Source organism: Triticum aestivum, chromosome 6A, assembly GCF_018294505.1.
Source record: "Triticum aestivum cultivar Chinese Spring chromosome 6A, IWGSC CS RefSeq v2.1, whole genome shotgun sequence".
In the NCBI taxonomy this organism is placed as follows: Eukaryota; Viridiplantae; Streptophyta; class Magnoliopsida; order Poales; family Poaceae; genus Triticum; species Triticum aestivum.
Window position 1 is genome coordinate 13,131,242 of NC_057809.1, and position 11,038 is coordinate 13,142,279.

The following is an 11,038-nucleotide window of genomic DNA, read 5'->3' on the forward strand; positions in this document are numbered from 1 at the left end:
TGCATGCACGGCGATCATGCATATTGCGTTGCAATAAGCTCAATATCAATCCACGGAAGAGATCGATTACCTGCAGCATACAAACCAGCAATGGTATGAATGATCAATCACACATACTACTACAATACTAGTCTGATTTTTTGTATGTAGACAAAAGAGAGTAATAATTTGGTTCAGCACAAGAGCTTACTAGCACAGTGTATGTATGTACTAGATGTAAAGCTCACTTGAGTATGGTGCCTCTGGGCAGCTGGGGTTTGTAGTACACCGAGTGGCTCGGCTTGTAGAGGGAAGGGTGATGGTACTTCTCCAACCCGTCCCACTCTAGGTTGTCCCACCATTCCTTCTCGCAATCCACCATGGGCGGCTTGGTGTTGCGTCCGATAGCAGGCAGACGCTCGAGGCTCCAGCAGCCCCTGATCTTGATGATCTTGAGTTTAGGCGCAAATATCCTACGACCACAGATGTAATGCAGCATGGGGAGCTCGTGCAGGTGGATGCGCCTCAGCATGGGACATTCTAGAATATTATCCTGCTCTTGAAGCTCAAGGCTCAAAGGGAACACCTCCCTAAGATCTCCGCACCACAATATCTCTAGAGTAATCAAATGGGTCATCAAGCCACCTGGACGTATGGACACCGAGAGCACATGTACGAGCCTGGGGCAGTAGTCCAGGTGCAAGAAATCCACGTATTCACAATAACCTTCTATTGGCATGCTATAGATGTGGCGTGCAGAAAGGAGCTGGGATGCCCAGAATGTGTGCGGATAACCAAACCGATTCACAGCACCGCGCTGGGGAACGGCGAAGACTGTGCGCAACTTGGGGCACCTCTCAACCGGGCACCATCCTAGATCATACCATCCTGGTCCTTGGGGAGGTGCAGATATACTGGTGATGGACGAGTTATCATACACGTGCAGCGATGTAGCAGTCTGATATATAATGTCAGGCAATGATAAAGCGCTAGTACTAGCACTTAAAGCATTCTCCAAAAGTTTGTTGCCCTGCCTGTGCATGATCACCTTTATGATACATGTCGGTCGGTTCCACTTTGTAACTATCTTGGGGCACTCCCATATAATCATCACTTCAACTGGGCCAGTCTTCAAGACGTACTCAGAGCTCACGATGGTACTTGTTTTTGGTTGGGCCTGCACTAGTTTGTTGCCATTCATTCCTTGGGCGTAGCTACCACCAACAGTAGCTGCAGGACAAATATCAATGTGTACGGATGCATGTTTAAAAAAAATTCTTACAGAAGCAAGCGACCTAAGAAGCCTTGTTTCTGTAAGAGTAATCCGCCATCCACCCTTAAACGTTTCTTCTTTATACTGTTGGAGGGATCGATCAGCATGTGGAACTGCAAGTGGTGCCTCCCCTGCGTAAGCTGATGTTAATGTTGTTCGCAAAAAAAAAAAGCTGATGTTAATGTTGAGGTGGTGTCAATGTGCAGCACTTCCGGCCACCATCCATCTGTCACACGCAGTGCCCATACAATTGTGCCGAGCTTCTCGCAGCCTAGCAGGATAATCCGCTTAGGGAGTGATTTGGCTTCCACTCCTCTGAGGTCAAGAGTTTTCACACTTGTACCCGACAGGTCCAGCTCCTCGAGACCCCTCGAAATTCTTTTCATGTACAAGTTCTTCAATTCCTTATAGCCCTTAAAAGATTTTTTTTAAACCATCAAATTCATCAATAATCACGGTCTTGAAGGTACTGTTGCTTGCCATGCCTTGTCTGATGATGTTTCCCGAAAAATCAAGAAGCTCCATATTTTCCATCTCCGAGAGCATGTTGTCACTGAAGAAGCACGTGGACTTTGTTACCCGGAACTTGCGAATGTTACGCAGCCATCCTCGCAAATGGCTCATGTCCCAGTTTTCAGCTCCCATCACGTTTAGCTCCCTAAGCTGGGTCATTAGATCCATCACCCTTGTGGACCAGATCTGATCCCAACCTGTGTAGCGCAGGTCAAGCACCCACAAGCTCTGGAAGCATTCCCACGATGTCGTGGTCCTGTTGCCCAACTCCTTGTTTGCCTCTGTATGGTGATGATCTGTTGTACTTCTCCCTGTTACGAGGTCCCGGCAATGTTCAAGCCACAGGAATCTCAGGCTGTGGCAACAGAGGAATGGAGGCGATGAGAAACTGAAGGCACACCTTGAGAGCTTGAGCACGCCGAGCATGTGCGAGTGCGAAAACATATTCTCAGGAATTACACCGGAGGGGCTCACTACAAATCTGGAAGTTGAAGTTGTTGTCGATATCCAGTACGGCATGTGCTCAGCAGACTTTGCCAGGTGATAGGAAGCCATTCCTGCTGATTCATCATTCTTGAGACGGGTGTCAATGTTCAAGAATGGCATCTCATGCTGCAAAACAGCACCAACTCTCCATGCTCTGTCAATGTCTGTCAGTGCAATGATGCCAGCGCATATCCAATAGTTACTGGTGTGGATAGCCCTGTCATAGTCAATGATGCGAGAGCCAATCCAAGATTGCTTCAACATATACAAGACGCACTGAGCAGCAATAGCTGGATCGATGATGACATGGCCATACTTATTGCTGGAAACTTGTGCAGCCTCGTGGCTCACTAGATATGACCAAAGCTCCCGTGGATCTTGCCTATCTCCTGAAGCTGAAAGAAGAACACCTGTTGTTGTGCTCTTCTTCACACTGTCTATCATCTTGGGATCAAGCCGAAACCTCCCTTGGAAAGTCCACAACATCTTGCTACTAGAATATCGATCTAAAGAAAGACCGAAGTCGAATATATCAATCTCCTCACTGCTTCCATTGTGCAGGATCACCAAGAATCTCTGATTCTGTGTTCTTTGATAGATCTCTCTGACAACTTGTGCTATCTCAGTTCGAGAGCCTTCATCTAATCCATTGAAACCATCCTCCTCATCTTGCTTGTCAAATATCTCCATCACCCAGTTGGGAAGGTTCAGCTGCTCTGCTATTTCCCTCTGCATTGCTCTTCTGCTCTTCCACTTTGAGCAGTCAATGTGGATGATTTTCTCAAACTCTAGCCCTGCAGGCCTCTTTGACAGCTCATTTGATACTTCAAGGCGTTTGGCTACGGCTTGCAGGACGGAAGATGCCCCAAGACCATCCCAGCCATCAAAATAGATGGCATTCTCTCTGCTGCTTGTAGTGTGTTTCCAAAGTTCAACGAGAATCCTTTCGACGGCCACATCAATGGTGTCCGCCTTGATAACCTGCATATGTGTACAGGCACTACTAGAAAAACCCCTACTAATGGCGCACCTAGTATGGCCATTAATGGCGCATCTGTGGTGCGTCATTAACAGCACGCCATTAGTAATTTTGACTAATGGCGCACCACCTGGTGCGCCATTAGTATCTGGTATACTAATGGCGCATCGCGGGTGCGCCATTAGTATGCCTCCCAGGGGCCATGTATGTCCAGGTGCTTTGGCATACTAATGGCGCACCACCACTGGATGCGCCATTAGTAACCATGGCATATTAATGGCGCACTTACCAGTGATGCGCCATTAGTATGCTTTGTCATACTAATGACGCACTGTCATGTGATGCGCCATGAATATTAGGTTTTTTTTATTTTTTTATTTTCTGTTTTTTGCACAAGTTACAAAATGTATAATTTGACAAAATATAGACAGCACACAACAACAACAGATTCATCGAATACAATAGAAGAATACAATTCATCATATTAGTCTCCGAATACAATTCATCATATTAGTCTCTGAATTGAAAAGACCGAACAAAGATAGAACATTATATTACAAGTCTCGAGACCGTGAGTAGCGAGTTTGTCTTCACATTACAAGTCGATATCGATCATCCAAACTACCATCACATAGAAGAGAGCTGCGGTCATCACGATGAGCATCATCACGATGAAACTCGTCTTCATCCGGTTCCTCCAACGCTCCCTCCCCTCTCCCGCTAGATAGCGGACGTATCTAGATTCGGCCTCGGCCCTAGTGGTGTACCCTTTGTAACTGTTACCGCTGAATCGGTGAACCTGTCTCTGACACTCCTCCCAGTCATCGTAGACTCCGGGAACCTTACCCTTATACACGACATACGTCGGCATCGCTATGCACTAGCCAAACGAAACGTTAGTACCAATTCACAGACAATACATAAGCAATATATAATTATGCAACAGAACGATCGGAAGAGAAAAGCAAGACATTAATAGCATCGATTACATCTAAGTTGAACGACTCTCGAAACCAAAGAGACATACTACAAGTTCATTAAAGTTTAATTACAACATGAGCCAATCGATGTTTCAGAACTAGACACAGCATCACTGCTTTCGACTCGACTCAAGGGACCGGAGCGTGGATGAAGCCGCCGTCTATCGTGGGAGTCATGAAATAACGGTCGTTGTCAGCCTGCATTTGTAGCATTGTGTCGATGTCACTGTTGGACGGTTGATTTCTGAGGTAGAACTGCCCCGAGGTACGAAGGACATCTTGATGGATGATTTCCGCAAACTCCGACTGGATGCGAAAGAATTCTTGTCGGAGGTCCGCGTCCTGGATTGCCGACACGCTCGCGGCCCAATCTTTGAGTTTACTCGGTAGCAGAAGTTGATGATGGTCCCGTACGATCGCCCGCATGTGATGGATGGCGTAGTAGGCACCCTTCTGACCGCCAGGCGGCTGCTTGACGCAGCAGAACGTCGTATTGTGGGAGAACACGTGCTTGCCGTACTTACGAATAGGCCTGGTGAAGGTGCCTCCAGATTTGGCGTAGCCGGGGAGAACATCATCAAGAACCTTCTTGACATTTGTGTAGTCTACGTTCGACTGACGGTCCGGGTCGAAATACGTGGCCATGGAATATTTGGGGCTTAGGAGGATGAGCGTGCAACGTGTGTCACTGCAGAAAACACGGAATGTTAAAAGAAAAACGATCGAAATGTAAGAATTCATATGTTACGGGCCGGTTGAGGGGAGGACTTACTCGGGAAAGTAAGGCACGAGGAAGTTATCCTTATCTTGGTTTGCCAGAATGACGCCTTCGAGGTAAGAACTCGCGACTTGCCGGTCCCCAGCGCTGCCCAAGATCTTGGCACGCATGTAGAAGGGGTCGACTATCACGATGTCCGGGGTCTTGTCGCGAATGATCCGCATCTCCATACTCAGCGAAAATAGCCGAACGAAGGTGTAGTGCAGCGGATGAAGGTTCAACATAGCGTGGATGTCATCAAAACGCAGGACGATCGTACGCCCGATGGAGTTATCCACAAAGCCCTTGCCCTCTGGCACCTTGGCCGCGAAAACTGGGTATGCCACATCCTTCTCCCTGAGACGCCGCTTCTCCAAAGAAAGAACACTGTCATGCAGACTCCGCATAGCACCGGTTGCAGCATTGAGCATATTTGTCGGTAGCATCGCCCTACCCGCCACATGCACCCTCCTCGAGATATCCTGCGGTGAAGGTGGCCCGTCCTGAGCACGGATCGTACTCGGTGCCGGCTGGCTCGCACCCTTCTTAGTCTTTCTTTTGCGTGCCTTCTTCTTCTCCTGTAATGGGACCGAGTTCTGCTCACAGACCGCCTTCTTGAGTGTGTTGGGGCTGATAATATTTCGCACCTCGCCTATCTGAGGCTCGGTGAAGTCGGCAGCTGGAGGCGTCTCCTGAGAGCTGAACGTCAGACGGCGCCTGTTGCAACTTGGCTTCTCCGCGGTACCAGCTAGATCGCACACGTCTTTTGTTGGGTTTGGTTCTTGAGAAGGAGGCCCCATGAAGTCGCCATCGTACCCATGATCGGCAAAGTACTGATCGACGTTGCCAAATGTATCATCGTCGTCGTCGTCGTTCTGATCCTGTGCCATATGCATGTTTGGATCCAGTGGCATAGGGATGTCCGGCACCGTTACGGCGGTCTTGCCATGGGGCCGACTTGGCGCCGGCACGACTGGCGGTGTTGTCTTTGGGGTGGTGTCCCCCGCCCCCAAACGAATCTGGCTCTTCGGCCAAAGCAGGGGCCAGCTCAGGCAGGCGCTGAGGGTCATCACGTCTTCATCGTCGGCCCCGACGGGTCGAATCGGAGGTAACAAGTCGTCGCAGCCTGGCAGCACCCGAACCAGTTGAACCCTAAACAAGTTGGGTGGCATCTGGGTACCGTGGAACAAGGGGTTGCCCGGTTGAACGATTTTGCCCTTGGCGACATCGACCAACTCGTTGTTCACGAAGTGGAGGAGAGTGCACGGAACGTCGGCGGCGCCCTGCGAAAACATGTAGGGCGTCAGGGATGCCCAGTCAAAGGCAAGGAGATGAAGTCCTCGGCCGAGAGAGGCTTAATTAGTTACCGTGATGATGGCGTCGAGCTCGGCTAATGTCGACGCACCGCCAACGGCGGGCGTGCAGTTGACGGAGGTGCCGCTTGCTGCAGAGGTGCCGGCCGGCGTACACCCGGGTGCATTAAGCTCCCGTGCCGGCGTCGGAGACACCAATGTCGCCTCCGCCGGAGGCACCAATGGCCCCGCCATCGCATTATGCGAGTTGCTGGCCGTGAAGCTAGGAATCGGGGGCGGCCCCTGTTGGCCGCCCGCAATCCACGCACTCAACCCCGAGATCAAGGTAGGCACAAGGGCGGTGATCGTCGCTCCGAGTCGTTGTTCCACTTGCTCTTGGACAATCTCCGGAATCCGCGCCACCTGTGCCTTGAGTTCTTGAACCTCTCGCGCCTGGCTTTCCGAGCTGGTCTTTTTCTCCTTCCGCACACCAGCGGTATAGTATGACCCCCATTTTGTCGACAAGCCTTTGCCGGCCACACGACCAGCTGACGTCGGCTTACTGAGCTTATCCTTGTTCTTCATTACATTCAACCCCCTATTTAGAGTGGTGTCCCAAGGGTTGCTCTTAGTCGACCCCGCGCTACTGCTTTCAGTCGCCTGCGGAAGGAATGTGAACCATTTAGAAATTTGGCTTCATTAATTAGAATGCAACCATATGGAGCTAATTACGCGGGGGTGTATTCCTTACCAGAACAAGCTCAAGCTGCCTGGTCTTCGGATCCGTGGTAAGCTCCTTTGTTTTCGGGTCCTTCTTGTACCGGGCCCTGACAAAGTTCCTGGTCTGCTTGTCACCGTATTTATCGAAGAGGGGCGGTAGGCCTTGCTCGGCACGGTCCGCCTCCTCCTTGTCCCATATAGGCTCCGCCACTCTGTAACCGCCGGGACCGAGTGTGTGTTCCCCTATGTTCAGCTCCCGCATTTGTTTCCCCCACTCACTTGATTGGGAGCTTGCGGTGCTCGAGCAATTGATCTTGAAGTCGTTGTAGTCATCTTCGGTGATCGAAGGATTTTTCTCCTTGATCTTCTGATAACTCTCACCTTTCTCGATCATTCTCTTCACATTGCTTTTCCAAGTAGACAGGGCCTTGCTCATCTTCGTGAGGGCAGCATTGTTCACTTTATTCCCTTTGAGGCTTGTGTTTTCAAATTCAGCGGGGAACTTGTATCGTTCGTGCAGCTTCGTGAAGAGGAGGTTGCGCAAATTCCCTCGGTCAGGATGCCTCAGGTTCTCGGTGTTGATCGAGACGGTGCTCCGGACAATGCACCCGAGCTGAAGCGAGTACCCCTTGACTATTCGTTCGGGCGCCGTTGGATTCCCGTTGGAGTCCACTTCAGTAACTTCCTCCTTGAGGGTGCGGAGCACGATCGGGCGCCGGTCCTTCCGTTGCCTCTTCGGTTGGCTGCCATCTGTGCGTGCGCCGCCATCATCAGTGGTGGCATCCTCGGCGGCACCATCAGTGGTGGCATCAGTGTGGTCATCCTCGGCGGCACCATCCGTGGTCTCAGGATCGGTGGGGAAGGCGGCGGCCTCATACAAGTGAGGTTGTTCCTCCATCTCCTGGGACAGCTCCCAGAATGCCTTGCCGCCCGAACCCCCGGCCTCATCGTTGTGGGCCATGTTTCTCTCTAAATAGAAACAAAGTTTGGTCAAAAAGTTGGTTATTGTCAAGGAACAAGATCATGGTCTCATCATTTAGGGTTTGTCGACACCGAGGCATCCTAAAATCTAAGCTTTTATCATTGAGGGTTTTTCGACGCCGAGGCACCCTAAAAGCCTAACCTTTCATCATTTCGGTTTTTATCGACACCGAGGCACCCTAAAAGCCATGCATTAGTCACAAGTACGCCGGGGCACTTGATCCTACTTAATTAACTACTAAGATACCCCGGCCCATGCATTAGTCACAAGTACCCCATATGTCCTATTTTTAGCAAAGTCATGCTAAAATTCACGGAAAATTTCAGCATGACCTTTGCTGAAAATAGGACATATGGAGTACCCGAATTTGCCGGAACGGAAGTTAATCGACATTCCGGCAAACTCAAGGGCCTCTCGGGGTACCTGCAAAATCATTATCCCAGGTGGACATGGATGCAATGTCACATGTCACATGGATCCCACACCCACAGGAGCTGGTGAAGCTTCATGTGTATTTCACGAAAACCAGCCTGACTAAAGAGCTTTATGTAGAAAACAAATCACTCCACCAGCTCACACAGGATCATCCCTCTAAGCAATTACTCAAAATGGGCACTAGCAGCAAAATGAACATTTTACAATCTGAACTTTTTTTGTCATCTATGTGCTCATTTAACTTTGATCCAAATAGTATCAAAGTTCTTAGAAACAAGCAGCTCTGCTAACAAAGAACAGTAAAAATGGGGCTTGCCTTAAGATGGGAAGTAAAGTTGCAAAAACTATCACAAAGAACAGTAAAAATGGAACATAGCTCAGCATTTGTATTGATAGGAACAAACATAAAATCAAACCATGGGCATCTACTAGGTAGACCAACATAAAATTTTGACTGGAGTTACATAAGGGGAAATTGATGTGATGAATGGCAGTTTGGGAGCTGAGCTGATCATGTCCATGTATTCTAATTCTACAGTAAGATGGCATTGCTGTTGGTACCAATTTATTTGTTCACAAAGATACATTTTTGGTAATGCATAGACAACATCACCTTTTATTTATCATGGTTGGTTCTGTTCCATAATTATATCAGCCCAGAGTGTCTTATTAGATATCAGACTGAATTGTAATGCACCCATTCTAAAACTTTAAGTGAAAATAACCCTTGGTGTTTGATATGCATAACAATGAAAGATGTTGGTTCACATCTTTTACTGATAGTTTGGTGGTTTTATTTTTCTAGCCCACCGTCAATCACTTGGTAGCCATGACAGAGAAACCGCGGGGCAAATAGTGTGAGTAGCTAATAAGGGCTCAAAAAAAGACTTTAATATGTCTGATGATCCAATGGATTGGTATCTATCATCTGCTACCAACATGTATTTTTTTTGAGAGAGATGGACTACCAACGTGTATTATGCTATTTAATTAAAGCTCATGCCATGCTTATCTTACATCAGATTTATTTATTCTAAGCTATAATTATTTGCCAGTTGCTTGGCAGTACGTACTAGACATTGTGGCATCATGCATGCTGCGTGAGGTGAGGTGAGAGCTCAACTACCATGGGCATCAAACATAAAATTTTGACTGGAGTAACAGAGGCATAAAAGTAGAAATTACAGGTTTCTGAATCTGAACTTTTTTAGTTAACAGACTAACCCAAGCACCTTTTCTGGCATTATATTCAACATATATGAGATGAAACAAATCGTACGACGCATAACTAGTCTGATGGGATGCTAAAAAACATACATCTGATTCCTAGCAGTCAGATCGATTATTTTGCTTCTAAGGTCAGAGGATCATGCTGATTAAGGTTCTGTTTTTTAAACCAAGTTACACAAAGAAAATGCACCTAAGCACCAAGAGGAACTGTTACAACTCCATAAGGTATATCCAAGTCACTGCTACTCATATTCAAAAAACCTAACTCCAATATAACCAGAAAGATTGTAAAACATTATATCTCCCTGCTGACACGAACTGAAAGCGTAACAAAAATACCATCTTCTTTTGTTGATGCGTTGGTGTTTTAGAGTAGAGGTAAGAAAACCGGAGACCATATATGTAGTTTCTAACATATGCAAGATTACTTAAAAATTGGAGATGCAAGATAGTAGTATATAGAAGAAGAAACAAGAGAGAGATGCAAGATAGTAGTATATATAGGTGAGTCAACCTATTATTCTAGGCAGCTGCCTTGCTAGTGATTCGGTGTCGTCGCAACTGGATCCCTCCCACTCGACCTGCGATCTTCTACAAGGAAAAAGTAGCAGCTCAGTCAACCACCATATAATTATACAAGGAAAAAATGCTACTTGGCACAAGTGTAAACGAGAAGCTTGAGGTAGCAGCAGATTGAAGTGATAAAGTGCAAAGGAGAAGCTTGAGCTAGTAAACAATTTCTGAATGTTATAAAGTGGGGAAAGTAAAATAAAATTCATGACTAGTCATGGCACTAGAAAAGAGATGAGATTTCACAAAACCAGAGCCAAGCATAGTCCAGAATGTCAAATTTTCAGTTAGTTAATTATTACAGTCCTTTGCTAAAAGAGATGATCCGTCCAAGAAATTTAATACTAGATGCATGCAGTCTGTTGAGGATCTTTTAGTGAATGACTAACAACAAGTAGCCGAGCTTGCCCAAGAAAGATTAGATTCAGAAGTGCTGGCTGCTGCTAGTGAATGGAGCTGACAGTTATACAGTGTCAATTGATAGTAAGTAGAGTGAGATGATCAAACGTTTGTGCTGAATAGTAGTGGCAGTGTAATGTTAACTAAATACAGTTGGCAGTGTATATAGTGCATTTTTCTTCTTCTTTCGTTGAGTAGCATAAATTAGACCTATCATTGTGTAAGATGCAGGAGTACTTCTTATACTCTGTGGCATTTCCATACTTAGCCAAGAGTCCCCATTTCTTATATTCTGTGAGATGCAGTCATCTTTTACTCCAGTTCTTATAGTATTTTGGAGTACATTGCCTGTTATGCTGCTTGCAAGGTTAGCATAGGTTCAGAAATGGGGACTAAAAAACAGTGATTTAATTCTCCAATTCAATTTTCATTTTCAAGTTTAA

General features: G+C 47.1%; 1 protein-coding gene across 1 annotated transcript; it reads right to left on the reverse strand.

Moving 5' to 3' along the window:
- Window positions 1-223: 223 nt before the first annotated feature.
- On the reverse strand, window positions 224-3,238 carry LOC123129300 (uncharacterized). The gene is made up of 4 exons (XM_044549521.1): window positions 1,709-3,238; window positions 1,501-1,665; window positions 1,323-1,383; window positions 224-1,209 (listed from the first exon to the last, which is right to left on the reverse strand). Exons 1-4 carry the CDS (start codon window positions 3,236-3,238, stop codon window positions 224-226), a joined length of 2,742 nt encoding a protein of 913 aa, XP_044405456.1.
- Window positions 3,239-11,038: the final 7,800 nt, after the last annotated feature.

Bases quoted from the DNA above. Each gene is read 5' to 3' on its own strand.
- LOC123129300 (XM_044549521.1), bottom strand. From the start codon at position 3,238: ATGCAGGTTATCAAGGCGGACACCATTGATGTGGCCGTCGAAAGGATT. The intron at 1,666-1,708 runs GTGATTATTGAT...AAATCTTTTAAG, and splicing joins GCAACAGTACCTTCAAGACC to GGCTATAAGGAATTGAAGAA. The intron at 1,384-1,500 runs GTATGGGCACTG...CAGCTTACGCAG, and splicing joins GCGAGAAGCTCGGCACAATT to GGGAGGCACCACTTGCAGTT.